Raw genomic sequence first — 18,174 nt, 5'->3', positions numbered from 1 at the left:
CTTCTTTTCCTGGCCAGATAGTTTATTTATTCTTACTACTCTTTTCCAGGAAGTTAAGCTGCACCTGGAGATTTTTCATACATGAAATGGCCTTCAAATTAGTGAACTGACAAATGGTGAGACCTACTAAACGGATGAAATATCTAACAACTAAATGTTGCTTTGGGCTATCCATGTCTGTCTGGCTCGGGGGAGCAGTTTGGTAAATTTTCCTGTTGACTACAGATAATATGGGTGGAGAAAAGAAACCAAGGGCCCAGACCCAGGTGTAAAAGCTTCCTGGGTCCCATGTTACTATGGACTCAATCTAGAGCTCAAGCCCTGTCCTTGGACCAAGCAGTCCAGAAGAGGAGCCCAGATGAATGGTCTTACCAAGAACCACTCAATAAGCGAAAACGGCCCTCTCAAGGCATAGGAAAAAAGTGAATCTGCTGAGGGACTTTTAAAGCTGAAAATGACGCCCAGGCCACAGACATCCATAATGTGTCACACAGAAGAGTGCCTGGCAGTGTTGTGGCGAGTGACGGGTTATACATCCAAACCTCTGTTTGTCTGTTACTTTGGTGACTGATCTTGAGAACCAGCCATGGACACAGACAATGAAGAGCTCCAAGACCAAGGATCATCACAGGATGAACAATGCGACAAAGGCAGAGGCTAACGTTTCTGTTAAGGAACTGTGAGGACTAGAAGCTCCGAACTCTGACCCCAGAATCCCTGCTCTCCCTGTACAGTTCCCACGGTGCTTCTTAACAAAAAGGGGAGAGGGAGCAAAGAGAGTTACGGTGAACTTTGGTCTCTATCTTCTCTCCTCTTCTGAGCTGCAGGTGATCTCTTTGATAAAGAAGAAATCAGAAAAAGAAATACCTATCTTTTTAAAAAAAGATAAATAGCTGGGAATTTATTATCAGAGAAAAAAGATCAAAAGGAATGTGGGTTAGAGGTAGAAGTTGGATAGAAGAAGAAAAAGGAGAGGAAACAAGAGAAACATAATTTGAGACTGTCAAAGCAAGAGACTTGGTGGGTGGGCAGGAAGTGAAGCCAGAAAGGCCAGAGACAATACTGTCTTGTGGGAGCTTTAGATATGGCTAGAGAAAGGGATCCACATTAAAAGGTCCAGAAAGACCTGTCTCCCACACTGAGCAAACCTGCAGACCGTGACTCTCACTGTTTAAGACTGTACTCTCCCTAGGGCTTCTGTGTATTTTCGAGAGGGGAACTTTATTAAGAAGCTTATATAGTGTACATCGTGGTCTTGTTGGGCAAGAGAAGGGTTGAGAGAAACACTGCTTCCAAGCCGCAGTGCAAACTACCCATGATTTATCTCCTGGCCTGCCTTCATGTCAGCTAAACCTTTCCAGTTATTTCATGGTTGTACTTTGACCAGCATTTTAGCCATCCTTTCCTAGGAACAAGCATTATGCAACACTGCCCCAAAGGCATCAGGAATTTTTGTCCCTTTCCCCTCACCACAGTTAAGTCATTGTGTAAAGGCTTGATAGAATGTGGGAAACTTCTAGCTCATGACCACGCTCTCCTGACAATCAGGAGCAAGCTACTTCCCACAGCCATGAGTCTCACCGTGATGGAAATGTTTGGTTGTTGTCCTGTTGCCCTCTGCTGCCTTCCCCATGATCTTCCCCTCCAATTCCTCTCATTGCTCAAGGCCCAGCCTCCCACTCCAGAGCTGAGCAGAAGGCGCTCTGAACCCCCTCTCAATGCCTCATCTTGCACCACTCTGCACTGGACTTTCTGCCTTTTTTGGTAATTGTGTTCACACCTGGTCATTTGTGGCTGCTGCAGATTGTTAATTACTTTCTTCAGGCACAGCGCACGTCCTACTCGTAACAGGTGCTCAGCAGATGCGAGCCAAGCATTGATACATGAATACACGTACATCGCCCCCAAGGACCAGCACGGCTTGACTATGTTAAAGTTCTTTCTCTGTAAGATGCTGCAGCATACTAAGGAACACACATTTCCTTCCCTTTGATGAAAACATATTTATTTTGTCTGACCTCTATTGACAGGACCAAAAGATGGGCAAATGATATTGTTTCATCAGGTATCGCTAATGTCTTAGTTTTAAAAACATGCTTGGCACACCAGTGGAAAAAAAGAGAGATGGTAAGAGCATAGTAGGTGCACAATAAATACACTTTGAGTGAATGAATGAAGAGACAGGAATGGTAGAATAGGAAAATAGATAAAAACAGAAACAGAAAGAGGAACAGAAAAAAAGAGAGATGCATGGAAAATTTAGTAAAAAGGTAGAGTGAGGGAAGAAAGATAGGCGATCTAAGACTTACTAAGTTCTAAATCAGCAATTCTAGGTTAATACAAACTTGAACTTTATAATTTAACACGTAGGAAGCCAGCTGGGAGAGAAGAAGCAGACTCTGAAGACAGAACTACATTCTGATATGCACGCAGTGAGTGTGTGGCCACGGACAACGAGGTATCCTCTCTGAGCTCACTGCTTTCCTCTAAAACTTCCTATTTTGAAGTAATTTTATACTTACAGGAAGTTGCTAAAACAGCACACAGAATCCCAGTACAGTGTATCCTTCGTGTGGCTTTCCTTATGAAGTATGAAAACAAGGAAACTGACATCTACACAGTATTACTAACAAAACTGCAAGTCTTACTTGGGCTTCAGCAGTTTTTCCATTAATGTCTTTTTTTTCTAATTCAGTATCCAACAGGATCCTACACAGTATTTAGCAGTCATTCTTATCTCCTCTAGTCTTGATAGTGCCTCGATTTTTCTTACTTCCCATGACCTTGATACTTTCTGAAGAACAGAATGTCCCTAAATGTGGAGTTGCCTGGTACTGGTTTCATAATAGATTTAGGTTCACATTTTAGACAAGAATGCCATAGAGATGATGTCACATGCTCCTCCGGGAATCACACATATCGGAGGATACACACGATATTCTCATCATGGTCCTGTTGGTCTTCATCACGTGGCTGAGACAGCGCCTACCTCCGGTTTCCCACCACTGTTCTACTCTTCCCTTTGTGCAGAGCTGCTTTGAGCCCATGCAAATATCCTGCCGCACATCACATTTACTTTTACACAGTCATTTTAGAACTTAACAGTGTTTTCTGCCTGTAACAATTGTAAGTGTAGGAATTCTAATGATTATTTTCTTTTTCCTACATTTGCTAATTGTAATTCTCCCATTACTAGGAGTTTCTGCTCCACTACACTAACTTAGTATTTATTCATATTATTATGGACCTGAGAATATTTATTTCACTGTATAGGTCAGAATCTGGTGCCGTCATTACTTTTGTTGTGCATGCTTCACTCTCTCTTCATCTGTAAAACAGGTGGTGCCAATGGTTATAAGGGTTAATTGGGATTAAAATGTAAAAATGTCTGGTTTATTGTATCTACCAGATAGATATAAGCTCTTTAACTGCCCTTTCTTTTCAGGATAGAAAGCTATGCTAATGGGAGGCAGAACCATTTTAAATTAGTGAAAATGTGAATATAATAAAATCTTTTAAAATGCAATGCAGTTTTTCTAGTTTAAGGTATATAAAACAACTAGGATTTAGCTATCTTAGGTTTTTCTAAAGGGGTTTATTTGGGATCTGCTTGCAATGACTGTTTAAGAATGATTTTAAATCAGCATACATGTAATTTGCACGAAGATACACGCTTAAGAATATTTAAAAACAGACTGTTCTCTAAAGTAGTTTAAGTGTTTTCCCAGAAATCTTGTTTATGCTCCAAAGTTGCTTAGCTAAACTATTTTCAGAGATGATCCAAAGCAAGTCTCAACCCAACTGTGGGTCACATCATCACTAGCTCTGAATTAGTGATATCATTAATTCATCTTTGATTCCTAAGGTTATAGCAGTGAGTGGAAGAAATCCAAGTTTAATTTAAAATTAGATTTTAAAGTTCTGGCAATCCACTTTTAATTTTAGGTCAATTTTCTTTTAAAAGGGACAAGAATAGTGTCTTAAAAATGTGAGCATGAGTAGAACTAGAAGTTGAAAATACTTCATAAAATACAGTAAAATCCACTAATAAAATCACTCAATTTATAGGAACTTTCATTTTTCAATTCATTTTTATCAGTAAGGAAAATAAAGAATAACATTTTTTAAAAGGTAACTTTGGGTCAGTATAGTTTGAAAGCTCTCGTGCAGACTCCCAGAGAGCCTGTCTCACTCAGTTTGGGGTGGGAACAGGAATCTATAGATGTAACTTCTAAGCCTGCTAAGATGCTCCATCCTAAGTACTCCTAGACTGCAGTCACACCTGTCCTCTTCAGAACTAGCTTCTGGCTGGGTCTCACAGGCTTTGAAGTGACTTTCTGGGGCTGAGGACATGCACACAACACAGAGAAGAGAGGGTGATCCACGTCCCTCAGTGAATAGCTTCATGGTCCTCTGCGCATGGAATCCCAGGTGTGTTGGGTTTTAACTTCGGCCAAGGGATCTGATACTGTGACGGGGAATGGGCTAGACAGATATGGTTACAGACCATGTTTTCAAAACTCTAAAATGAGATTTAATCTCAAAAACACTAGTAGGGATGGGCAGAGGAGAGACTAGGGCTTGTAACTCTGGTTATTAGAAAGCAGAAAGATTGGTGCACTTGCCAATGATAGGGAAGAGAGACAAGGTCAATTAGGCATAAAGGCAAGCGGGCTTAGTGAGAAGGAGAGAGTGTGTTGTTGAGTTTACTGCCTGGAAAGAAAAACCGCCATGATGGAAGTGGCAAGACAGAGAGGCAGATGACATTAGTGACAGACAAAGCTATGAAAAAATTATGCTTAAAAGTTACAAATGGCAACTTCAAATACAAAAACAGCCAAGAGTGGCTCTTTACCTCATTAAATCTCATCACCAGGTCTTCCAGGGCATTGTGCTCTCCATTATGTGAGGTGAGAATGGATGCTGAGATGGATGCTTTGAGGCAGGGCAGGGACTTCTGGCATTCCGGGGTGCCCAAGTCCCGGGTTAAGAAGCAAAGGTAGTCAACTGGCAGGACTCTTCGGTAAATGTTCTGCTCCTGTTCGGTTAGGATACTGGCGACTTCCTCTGGGAACTGGATGAGGTGCTGCAGATCGATCAGGTCCTTGCTGATCCCAGCTGAACTTGAAGGGAGGGCATTCGAATTGGCCACAGAGGTACCTGATGGGCGTTCTGAAATAAAGCAAGTAATGTCATATTTACACCAAAGTTGCTATTCCCTGACAGGCAGAAACTGGAAAGGTTTCTTAGTCAAATCTTTTGCTTGGTGACTAGGTCCATACTATCTTGTTTGTTATGGAGACTTTTCTGATATCTGCCTGTCTGTTCTCTCTCTCCCCATACCTGTGAGGTGGACATAGTGCTTTTTATTTTCAGAAGTTACAATAATACAGCACATAATTCTCCAACCAGCTTACTTATCCTATCAGAGTGAAAACCAAAACAAAACAAAGCAAAACAAAACAAGCTGGATCTGGACACAGCCAAGTGAAATGGAAAAGAAAAGAAGGCCATACATACATGTGCATGTTTTATGTAAACATGAAGGAGACTTGGGGACCTAGAGACCCAGAAATCCTCTCTGCCCAGAAGATTTCAAAAGTTCATGGTATCATCCACTGTACACCTTTCAACAACTTTGATTTCATTGAGGTCCATTTGGGAGTTTGTAAGAATAGATTTGTCTATAAAAATAAGGATGAATAGGTAATAAAATATGTCTAAATAAAGAAATAAATCTTACTCACTAGTCTGCAGCTGGTGGCAGAAGGATGCAAGAGAAAATGTGGAGGCTGCATTATAGAGAAGTACCAAAGGCAGGGATTCCTAGGCTCAAAATGACTCCCTTAATTGGAAACATCATACAAGCATTCTCTTTATCTTGACATCCTCTCCTCTGCCTCTTATCTTATTGTGTAAAACTCATTCCTTCATTCACTCAATCATATACTTAACATTCATTCATTCATTCATTCACTCATTCATTCATTCAACAGGCTGTGAAAAATCTATGATAAGCCCTGGAACAGAATTTCCCAAAGTATGATCTTCAGAAGGCTGGTATTCAAAGAAAAACTAGTTTTGTGGGTCTTTTAAGCTGGAGAATTACCACAGATGCATATCACACATTTTTTTCCTGATGCATTACTCATGCCTGTGCACTGGAAGAGTCTTCCCATAATGGACCCACTTACATAAGCTTAACCCAGTGTTCCCAGAGTTCCCATAGATGATCTATGACATCATTCTATATGACTAGTATCCTTGGAACTTCTTCAGAAAATGCTACCCTGAGTCCAAGTTGCCCTCAGTCTCTATCTAATGTAAGTCTTTCCTTTCCTGCAGACACTTCCGGGATCTCTTTCACACACCTCACGCTGGTACAGGAGGGGACCATCCGCTCTTTGCCCACAACCTTTCTAACATCCCTGCTTTGTTTTCAATACCGTTAGTGGTCCCTTACTAAAATAAAACCTGTGTGCCACCTACCTGTCTTCAATCTGGGCACTGGAAGTTTATAGGAGGACTTGCTTTACCCTCTGACCTCAGTATTCCTAGATGTCTTTTTGTATCTTCATTGCAGGAATATTTGTAACTATCACTCTTGTCTCCAAGTTACTAAGTTTTGAAGTTACCATTTCTGAATGTGTCCTTACTTTTCCCCCAATATCAAAGCCACAGCCACCACCAAGTTGATGTGCTGTTTCTGTGAATGCTCTAGGTTCTGTTATTCTCCCCTCAACTCGTCCTGGTCTAAGCAGCTTACATGCCTTTGAAGCATCACAAAGAAAATTGATATTTGTTAAAATATTAAGTGAGCTACTCCCCTTTTGAGGAAAGCTTACACACTAGTCAAAAAAGAATTGTGAAGAGAAAGCTTTAACATTTGAACGACATTGCTCTCCACTGATGCAAATTTGGACTTGTTTTAAACATATTCCAAGTGAATATTTTCTTTTGTCTTTACTATAAAATTGATAGTCTCCAGATGATTGCTTCTCTTTGACTGTGAAAGACAAGCAAATAGTGAGGAATTTATTCTAAGCATTTTGTCCATCTTTTGGATTAAATTACCAAAAATCTATTGAAGCAAAAGTGGGAACTCCTAAATTATATTTGGTTCTTTTTAGGCTCATATTTTAAAGAGTTAAAATATTAAAGGAGTTAAATAACAAGGCAGATTCCCAAATTTAATCTGCCTCACTCTCCAAACTTGCTGAATAATTTAGAAAGTTAACAAGATTTCCTGAAAATTGAGTCAGAATGTGGTCTGATGACAGTAGTGGACTGCATTTTGGGGAATACTGATAATTTATGTATAGTGAAATAAGCCATAGATAGACCTTTTTCAGATGTTATCGACTCTAAAACACAAGAGTCAAGTACACTAGGAAATAAAAATAAGTCCTAAATCTTAAGAAATAGCCACTTATATGAGAAGAGATAATAAATAAAATATGCAAATTAAGATACCATGATATATTGGAAATGGCAATACATCGAGATATCAATCCCATGTTGTTACAATGAATGACAAATGAAGAGACTAGCAGAAAATGATACTAAAGCATATCTTTAAAAAAACCGAATAAAAACATGAAAGAGAAGCCTGGTTGGTATAACTCTAATAGGTCTCAGGATCAGAATGACATCTCCTTCAAAGGAAACACAAGTCAAAGCATGAACAAGGTGCAGCCCTTTAAGGTACGAAAGCAAGGTTTCCTGAGGGTTTTATACCATGCACCAAAGAAGAATATCCGAACGTTTTTCTTAAGACATAATTTCCTGTCCCCCAGGTCCTACACTATCAGTGCTGTTGTATTTTCCCCTTCTTTCATCCTGCTGAGTCCTCCTCATCTCCTCCTCCACCTCCACATGCCACATTACCCCAGTGCTCAGCTATACGCCAACCCCAGCCTCCCTCTCTATAACACCTGCCACATAACGGTGGATTATGGACCTAGAATAGTGGTGGCAAACCTATGGCACACAAGCCACAGCAAGCTGTGTGTATCACTGAAAACTCTAAAAAGTTTGCCCTCACTGACCTAGGAGCTCTTATGATCCCTCAGGCTTCCTCTACATCTTTGCAGTAAAGTTCAGAGTTCACTGAACACTGATTTTTTTGTGAAAGCCTAAAGGAAATTTCTGGTAAATAAAGTCATCTGCCTCATTTATAGTCAGTGCTGTCAACCCCATGTTCTGTTTATAGTCATTCAACAGCAGGATATGGCTGTATCTCCAGATACTGTCACGGCCTTGACATTGGTACCATAAAACAAAGTAATTTCAAATTCTACTTCTCTGCTCAGATATAAGTTCTGGTACTATGTGCTTCCCATGGATTAACTGAAGAGACAGTATTACACATATTTTATCCATAAGAAAACTGGTCATATACAGTCACATTGGTGGTAAGCCAGGCAGCTGGCATCTGAACAAGGTCTACTTCACTTCAGGTTCCTAGGCATCTGACACATACTGTTTCACTGACATTCCAGTTTATAGATGCATCTAAAGAGATTTTAGTGTCAATTCCCATGCTTCTTTACTCAGAGAAATCTGGCAAATAGCCTATTTAGATTCCAGTAGTAAGAATCTGACCAGAGAATAAACAGTTCCCTTTTTGGGTCAGCCTGGAGCCATCACTTCCACTCCAACATTACAATTGCTTGATATCATAACACATCGAAACTTAGCCTTTCCTTCCTGTGAATTTGTAAATTAATATTTCCTAAAATATTTTACACTGACTTTATGCAAAGTGTGGTTCCCTTTGTTAATAACTGGTTAAACAAAGTTATGTAGGCTTTTAATTCTAGGACTTATCAAGCTCTTAATAATTCTCACAAGGGAAATACGATATCACACAGTACTCAACCTTGTTGTCTCTGTATCATTACATAGGAAGCATAGTCTCTTCAAAAGGTTTCCCACCACACTTCATGATTCCCAGGGGAACAAATGAGGCCTACAGAATTTGTAAAGTTGGTGGTTCCAAGAGTTTTAGTCTTCCACAGTATAAGAATCCTAAGGTCTAAGGGTGAGAAATACTATGGTTTATTTAGGAAACTGCAAGTTATTCCCCATGCTGAACCCATATTAACAGAGATAAGGAATACCTATAAACAACCAGCAATAAAGCTTCATTTCCCAGAAAGCACTAGTGAACAGGGATGGCTCATAAAGGAACAAAGGCCACGCATGCTAGATTTTAAGTCTTGGGTGGATTTAGGTATCACTTAATCCATTCCCAGGGGCTGTACATTGATTGCACAACCCAGAAATACCAGTTAGGCTGGGTATAATATTCTATACTTGAGTATTTTTCTTTAGTAATCGTTCACTTAGTGCTCTTGGGGCATCCTTTGCCCTTCAGAGGCACTTAAAAAACAATACTCTGGGGGGCTGGGGATTTAGCTCAGCTGCATAAGCGCCTGCCTTGCAAGCAGGCGGTTGTGAGTTCGATCCCCAGTACCGATTAAAAAAAAAAAACAAAAAAACAAAAAAACAAAAACAATACTCTGGGCTGAAAATGTGATTTAGTAGTAAACTGCTTGTCCAGCATGCACTGGGCTCTGGGTTGGATCCCCAGAACTGAAAAGGAAGGAAGGAAGGGAGTGGAGACAGAGAGACAGAGAGAGAGAGAGAGAGAGAGAGAGAGAGAGAGAGAGAGAGAGAGAGAGAACAAGAGCTTGTTCAGAGCCTGATCTTTCACCCAAGAGCCTTTTCAGCCTGGGCTAGAATCCAGCAAAACCTGCCACTGAGGCTTCCTATTTATTTATTTTTGTGTGGTTTTTTTTTTTTTTGGTCCCCACTAAAAGTGATAGCACTTGGTTTTTCTTGCTATGGCTCATATGAAACTCTAGAGTTTACAAAGTAAGCTCATATAATCTCTGCATAATGTGGGAGTTATCATTCCTATCATAGGTAGGCACTATTACTTTTGTTTTGTTTTTTTTTATAAAGCTTGAGTTAAATTGTCACATGACTTACTCAGAGATTCAGCCTGTTGGTCAGCTTAGGAATCAGCGAAAGCTCGTAGAGTACTTGAAGGTTCTGGCTCCTGGCCTAGTACTCAATGTTACCTCAAACTGAGCTGAGTGATGTTGGGCACGCTCAGTACCCAGGGTCCAGCTTAGTAGCTGTCAGTACATCTGAATGGGTTTATGAAATGCTAAATGCCATAAATTCACCATTCATTTACCGAGTGCCTACTATGTGCCAGCCTTTGTTTCAAGCTACAATGAACTTGAGATTTATTGAAAAAGACCTCTGTTCACATGAGACATCCTGGGAAAGTAGACAGGTATTAGTTCTTTGCACTAAGTAATACATTTACTACTCACAAAAAAACCCTGTAGGGCGGTGTGATTATCTTCCCTCCTTTTTGTGGCACTGGGGTATTTGCACAGTGTTACATTTCGGGCCCCTTTTTAGTCTTATTTTGAGAAAGTCCCTGACTTTTGCCTTGGCTGGGTTTGAGCTTGAGATCCTCTTGTCTCAGTTTCCCACAGTATTGTGATAACAGGAATGAGCCACAATGCTTGGTTTATTCCTATTCTTTACATGATGAAACAGAGGTCAGAAATGTTGAGCAAATTGCTTAAAGACACCTTGCTACTAAGAAATGGAGTTGAAATTTAAAACTTATTCTGATTTCAAGAATCTGCCCTGTTATACATTTAGCCTTTTGAGGGATCTTCTGCAGAGACAGTTTCCCAGCTCCCCATTGAGCTTGTTACACACACACACACACACACACTTTCTGGGTAGGGATTGAGGTTGGAGAGTTATGATTATTTATAGTTTATAGAAATTTGAATTTTTTTTTTGTACTGGGGATCGACCAGTTGATCGACCAGATCGACTCATGACCTTGCACTTGCCAGGCATATACTTATGCTGCTGAGCTAAATCCCCAGCTATCACACCTATTTAGAATATCAGTCTTGATATTTATCCTTAGGATGTGGGTTCATTTGTTTCATCTTTTGTCTTGAGATATGGTTCAAAGTAAGAGGTGTTTGTCTCTCCCACAGTTGCAAAGTGCCTATGATAAAAATGGAGAAAAATTAAAAAATGATAATTACAATAATAAAAATAATAATCAGTAATCCCACACAGAGATAATCTCTGCAAATAGTTTTGTTGAGGCACTGAATATCTTTCCTATAAATATACATATCTTTACATAACTAGGCTCAGAGGACACATAATTTTTCTAACAATAACAATAATAAATGAAGTGTTTCCTCAACTCTCATGTTGGTTTTATATTTGATTTTTAAGAGTTCCTTAGTACTCCACATTAATTTTTAGCATTATAATAATTATAATCTATTGAATATATATAATGTCTATCCCAGTTCTTACAATATAACAGGAATTGACTAAGCTCCCCCCAGAACTCACGCAGTCTTCACAACCACTCTGCAGACAGCATCGCACTCCTTGTTATCACTATTCCCATTTAGCAGCCTATGGACTCAGGTTAGGGACTTGCTCAACATCACCCTGAGATTGCTACATCTGACACCAAAGCCCAGCCCCCTGAATTCACCAACTGTATACTTAGAGGTTTTTGTCTCTTTGGTCTCTATATAAACGGACAATCATTTGTCAGTGGCAGGTAAATGAGCAGGACTCAGGCTCAGTGCTGAAGAAATAGATGGAAAACTGGGACAAACTTGCTTCACATTACAGATCAGAAAATCATGCCTCTGACACAAACTTCTGTCCTAAGTCACATAGATCTGTAACAGCTGCTCCCGAACTCAAGACTCCTGACTCCCAGCCCTGAGCAACCCCCTCTGTCTCCCTCCTTTGGTGTGGTTGAATACTAGGTTCTGCATGCTCCTCAGGGCAAGCTCCTCAGAGAAGCAAACAGGGAAATGGAAAGTAACACCCAGCAGCTAAATAAGGTCTTGGCACTCTCACAGACTTGGGGCCAAAGTCCAGCTCAGCCACTGACCTACTGCAACTGTGGACATATTCTAGACAGCTCTGTCATGCACGTAAATGTGTACTTCATATTCATCCCTCAATAGTCATTTTATCATCATCACTAATTCATCACTTAAAAAAGGCAAAGGAATCCTTGGGCCTTTCCTCTTGGAGGCTAGATAGGGAGACTTACTCATAAATTAAGCCATTTCAGGCTATGGAAAATTTTGCTTTATTTTTATAACTTGCAATTTACATCCTCTGGTATGGTGCCTACCACAATAAAATTTTTCAAGATGCCAAGTGATACCTTATGTATTCATATGAAAAGAAATGCCCTTATATCACCTTGCCACACATTGTAGCACCAAATTTCCTAAATTTAAGAAAGCCCTCTTTCAATAAAAAGAAAAAAACAATTGCTGTTATTAACTTTTCAATTTCTTATATGTACTTCTGGTATGTTTAACAACACAATAAAAATATAATATAAACACATGCATACACATATACAATTTCCTGAATAAGAGAAATGCTAGGACCATCTTTTGTTCTAATATCTAACCTTTGATCCCTGTCCATGATATAAAGTTCCTCAACCCCTTGCACTTTGTGATAGTGGGAGTATTCAATTCTAATGAGGTGACTTGTGATGAGCTCCCGGATAACTTCGGGTTGATGGCTGGTCACCTGAAAGGCCAAGCCTTGATTAAAAGGGCAGAACTTTCAGTCTCACCCTTCATGCTGTGGGGAGGGATGAAGGGCTGAAACTGAGTCAAAACTTGCTATGCTTATATGAAAATGCCTACATAAAAATGCCAAAACCATAGGGTTCACAGAACTTCTGGGGTGAACACAAGGAGGAGCAGGGGAGGGGGGACCCTGAAAAGGCACAGAAGTTGAGCCTCTTGCTGTACCTTGTCCTGTGCACCACTTCTTCTAGCTGTTCATTTGTATCCATTTTAACAGATCAACATGTTTCCTTGAGTTATGTGAGTCTTGATAACATAGTACTGCACTGAAGAAGGGGTCATGGGACCCCCAGTTTGTAGCCAATTTTGTCAGAAATACCACATGTTCAGGACTTGGTGGCTGGGGTCTGAGTAGGGGTAATCTTAGGAGACTGAGCCTTTTACCTGTTGGGTCTGACCTAACTCCAGGCAAATGGAAGCTATAGGACACTGGTGTTGGGAAAGTTGGAGAATTTTTGTATACTCACAGAAGTTGTAGAACCATCACCACAGTCCGCTTTAGAACATATTCATCACCTCTGAAATGTGTCACCTTGCATGTGTTAGCATTCACGCCACTGCTCATGGTTCCCACCATCCACTGACAACCACTAATTTATTTTCCTGGCAATGACTTTGCCTATTTTGGACATTTCATATAAAGGAATCATACAATATATGGCATTTTGTGTTTGGCTTCTTTTATTTTTTAAAATTTTATTTATTTATTGAGGGGTGTACCAGGGATCAAACTTACAACCTCATGCTTGCCAGGCAGGTGCTTGAGTCACTGAGCTAAATCTCTGGGCTGTGGCTTCTTTTATTTAGTATGTTTTCAAGAACTTTATATGTTTTTATGAGTGAAATATATTCTATTGTATGTTTATAACACAATCTGTTTATTTACCAGATGACAGACATTTGGGTTTTTATACTTTTTAGTTTTATGAACAATGTAATGAACATGTATGTGAAAATTTTTGCTTACATGTTTTCTTTTCTCTTGGATATATACCTAGCAGCGCATCATTTGATTAACTCTACAGTTAGTACTTTGAAGATGCTTAAATTGTTTCTTAGAGTGACTACAGCAATTCACATTTCCACCAGCCATGTACCTATACAATTCCTCCACATCCTCGTTAACACTCATTTTTCTTTGGATTTTCCATCCTAAGTGGTAATTTACTGTGGATTTAATTTACACTTTCTTAGTGACTAATGATGTTGAGCATTTTTTCATGTTTTAGTGACCATTTTTATATCTTCTTGAAAGAAATATCTCTTCAAGTGCATTATCCAGTTTTTAATTGTTTGAGTTTTTGATGTTGTCATAGGGTTTTAGTACTGTATATATTCTGAGTGTTTTTACTATGTATGATTTGCAAATATTTTGCTTCCATTCTGTTGATGTCTTTTTACTTTTCTATTTTTTTTTTTTCTAGACAGAGTATCACTATGTAGTCCAGCTTGGCCTTGAACTCACTTTTTAGTCCAAATTGGCATCAAACTCACAGCAGTCCTCCTGCCTCAGACTCACGGGTGCTGGGATCACACACTTGCATCACCACAACTGGCTTGTTGTCTTTTAAGTTTGCTAATAGTATCTTTTGATGCAAAAATATTTTTAATTTTGATGAAATCCAATTTATTTATTTTGTTGCTTGTATCTGTGACTTCACATCCAACAAATCACTGCCAAATTTGTTATTATAAAGCTTTTCTTCTGTTTTTTGCTAAAATTTCTGTTTAGATTCTTTTGCCCATCTTGAGTTAAATATTACATGGGGTGTAAAGTAAGGGTCCCATTTATTCTTTTGTATGTGGATGTCCAGGTGTCCCAGCACATTTTATTGAAAAGACTGTTTCTTTTCCCAATTAACATTTTTGGTGTCCTTGTTGAAAATCGTTTGATGATTGAGGATTAACTTCTGGGCTCTTCTTTCAGTTCCATTGATCTATAACATTGTCTTCATGCTAGTATTACAGTGTTTTGATTTCTGTAGCTTTGTAGTAAGTTATGAAATTGAAATATATAGTGTTTAAAAATTGTTCTGGTTTTTCTGGGTCGTTTGAAATTCTATGAGAATTTTAGAGTCAGCTTGTTAATTTTTGCAAAAAAGATGGGTAGAATTTTGAGAGAGACTGCAGTGAAATGGTAACTCACTTTGGAAGAGTATTACAGACTTAACAACGGTAAGTCTTGCAATCTGTAGACACAGTCTGTCTTTCCATTTATTTGGGTGTTTCAAAATTTCTTACAAAAAATATTGTGTACTTTCAATTTACAACTCTTGCATTTCTTTCATTACTTATTCCTAAGTCTTTTAATCTTTTTCATGGAAAAAGATGGTTTTTCTTTTACATGGAATTGTTTTCCCAATTCACTTTTGGATAGTTCATGGCTAGTGTATAGAAATACAACCAATCTTGTATCCTATCACCTTGGCAAACTCATTTATTAGTGCTAATAGTGTTTTAGTGAATTCGTTTGTATTATCTACATATGAAATCATGTTATCTGCTAACAGAGACAGTTTTACTTCTCTTCCAATCTGGATGACTTTTATTTGTTTTCTTGTGTAACTGTCCTGGATGGAACCTCCATGATGACTAGAGTGGCAAAAGTGAGCACCTATGTCTAGGTCTTAAACTTAGGTGGAAAGATTTAAAAATTTTTTTGTCATTATACGTGATGTTAACTGCAGGCTTTGCTTAGCTATATCTTGTTGGTTTGGGAAAGTTTCCTTTTATTCCTATTTTGTTGACTTTTTTTCATGAAAAGTTGTGGATTTTGACATACTGTTTCTTTGATTTGTTGAAATGATCAAGTGATTTTTTTTGGTACACTATTCTATTAATAGATTACACTGGTTTTCATATGTTTAAATCTACATTAATTTTTATATGAATAGATTATACATTTAATTACAATATGATTGTGAATAACCCTGTGCAAGACCAACAGATGTTTATGGTCCGTCTGCAGTCCTCAGTCTAATTTGTATGTTGCAGTAGAACAGATGGAAAACTGATACAACTTTTAACCTTGACTTCAACTCACAAGTAATCTGATACTTCAAAAGAATTACATGTGCTTTAAAGTAAAGGGGTATCTACATAGATATAGAAAAAGAAATCTGTATATCTATACTTTAATTTGGACATGAACTCTACTGCTGTTTGCCATTGTATATAATCATGTTTTCAACTCTTCACAGTGAGTATCAATTTAAGCTTTGTGACTTAAAACAAGTGTGTAATATTTCTGATTTAAAGCATATTAGTGTAGAAATGACTTATAGCAGGCATTAGATAGTTCAGTTTCTTAATAAGAAAAAAAAATGGATCTGAAAACATTTTTGCACATAGAAGGTAACAATAATGATACTGACCGTGTCCCTAACATTTACAGAACACGCCACTTGGCTATTATAAATAGAATTGTTTTCTTAATTTTAGTTTAGATTATTCATGGCTAGTGCACAGACTATGAAAAACTTTTATTTAAGAATTTAGCTGGGCATGATGGCACATGTCTATACCTAGCACTTGGGAGGCTGAAGCAGGCGGATCATTTTGAGGCCAGTCTGGGCTACCTTGGGAATTAATTCAAGGTCGGCCTGAACTACATAGTGAGGCCACATATCAAAATAAAAACAAAAAACAAACAAACAAAGAAAAGAATCTTATTAGTCCTACAGCACTCTGTGAGCAAGCAAAAATTAGTATACCATTTTATAACTGAGGAAACTCAAAGAAATTTAAGAAACTTGTCCAACAATTCACAGGTAATAAAAAATGAGGCCAGAATTTTCTGAAACAGACTGAGGTGAATCCAAAACTCCTGCTTTTAACCATTGCTTATAGCTTCTGAATACTAGAATTTAAGTGCAAACTCAAATCTGTTTATTTCCCTTTTTTAATTGAAATGGAATAAAAAATACTCAAAGATTATAGGACTTGCAGTGTTTGTTTGCTTTATTGACCAAATGCTATTACAAGCGAAGTACTCATGGAGTGTTTACTATATAAATCCAACCAATATGATGTATTGTACCTAATTTTATATTTAATTATAATATTGGTGATTGTTTTACTATGCTGATAATTTAAGAAGGTCTTTGTGAGCAGGCAGTCGTGAGTTCGATCCCCGGTACCGATAAAAAGACAAAAAAAAAAAAAAAAAAAAAAAGGTCTTTGTGGGAAGCCCTGGAATTGGCTGCCACCTTATATCAACAGGCAGCAGCCATGTTAACATCCTCTAGGAGTTAAGTTTCCATTTGGTAGTTAAGTTTCTATCTCTCCTCACCCAGCCTGTTTCTCCTTAGGTCACAGTCCCTGTGGTTTGGCCCATTCAGGATTATGCTAATCAGCCTGCCTTATGAGCCTGAGAGCGGGAGATTTGAATTACCCTGTAACACCCCCCCCCACCCCTTCTCACCACTGTTGCTAAGTTACCTGCTGACAGTCTCAGAAGCCAACTCCCTCCTCGCCCAATACACCTTATGTTCCTTACTCTTTCTTTGAATACACAAGACTTGATCAGAGCACTGTCTTGTCTCCATTCTTCGTGTGTCTTGTCTCCTCGCATCCCCGCTCCCCCTCTAGGGTCTCCGTGGACTTACCTGCAAGTCTTTGCTTACAAAGTCAAACTGACCTTTTAAAAAACAAACATGTATGCCAAAGTGGCTGATAGGGTTGGGGATATCATGATTCATTAAAATCATCATACAGTTGCTAACACGGAGGGAATTAGGTGATCTACAACTTTAAACCATATACCATGGGCCTTTCTGGAGTCCTGGCGGAGGATACTACACTGTGCAGCTTTCTTCTTAACTCTCCGTGGTGTTGGTTTCTGATCCTCCTTGTGGCCCCCTCAGCCCGAATTCACTGTTCTCAGACCTTTGTTCATTTCTTTCTCATCCTAAAAAACTCATTTTCAAGCTGTAATGATCACATCTAGAGAGATGGCTTACAAATATGTTACTTTGGTTTGGACCTCTTACTCTGATACCATTTAGATGTTTCTTTTGAGACTCAAATGTCTCGGCCTCAGAGTCAAGATATCCAAACTGGATCTAACTTTTCAGATTTTTGTTTCTAACAGCACTACCTTCATTTCGCCAGGTCCAAAATCTCAGAGGCATTTGCTATTTATTTCTCTCCATGTCCTGGCCTGAGTTTGCAGCCATTCATCTACCAGTTGTCTGGAGGATTAGTTCCTTCCTTTCCATTGTTACTGCTTTCCTTTGGCTCCCACCTGCAAGCGTGCTTGTAACAGCCTCCTGATTGCTGTGTGCTGTGAAAAATGAAGGGGAATTTTCAGGCAGACCTCATCAGGTGGATGTCTAGGAGATCTAAAAGCTCATTTGCCCTATGGGAAGACTGTGGTGGGGGGGTGGGAGATGACGGACACCAGCCCAAAGGCAGGGAAAAACCCCACACGGTTTACACAAGTGTGGGACAGACCTCGCGTTTCCTTCCTGAGCTC

At 39.0% G+C, this 18,174-nt stretch overlaps 1 protein-coding gene across 10 annotated transcripts in view; it reads right to left on the bottom strand.

Moving 5' to 3' along the window:
* Window positions 1-18,174, bottom strand: part of Plce1 (phospholipase C epsilon 1) — a 349,441-nt gene that overhangs the window by 143,159 nt on the left and 188,108 nt on the right. For 9 of the 10 annotated variants that reach the window (XM_063239388.1, XM_063239384.1, XM_063239383.1 and 6 more), the window contains one exon: window positions 4,856-5,172. In XM_063239388.1, the coding sequence (XP_063095458.1) occupies window positions 4,856-5,172 (317 nt within the window). Of the gene's footprint in view, window positions 1-4,855; window positions 5,173-18,174 lie in introns of those variants that run through there. The other variant, XM_063239392.1, reaches the window with a different exon arrangement.

This window comes from Cavia porcellus, unplaced genomic scaffold (assembly GCF_034190915.1).
Source record: "Cavia porcellus strain 051 isolate PalLab524CR breed Dunkin Hartley unplaced genomic scaffold, mCavPor4.1 scaffold_28, whole genome shotgun sequence".
NCBI lineage: Eukaryota > Metazoa > Chordata > Mammalia > Rodentia > Caviidae > Cavia > Cavia porcellus.
The sequence above is the reverse complement of the archived record's forward strand: the minus strand, read 5'-3'. Positions and strand labels throughout refer to the sequence as shown.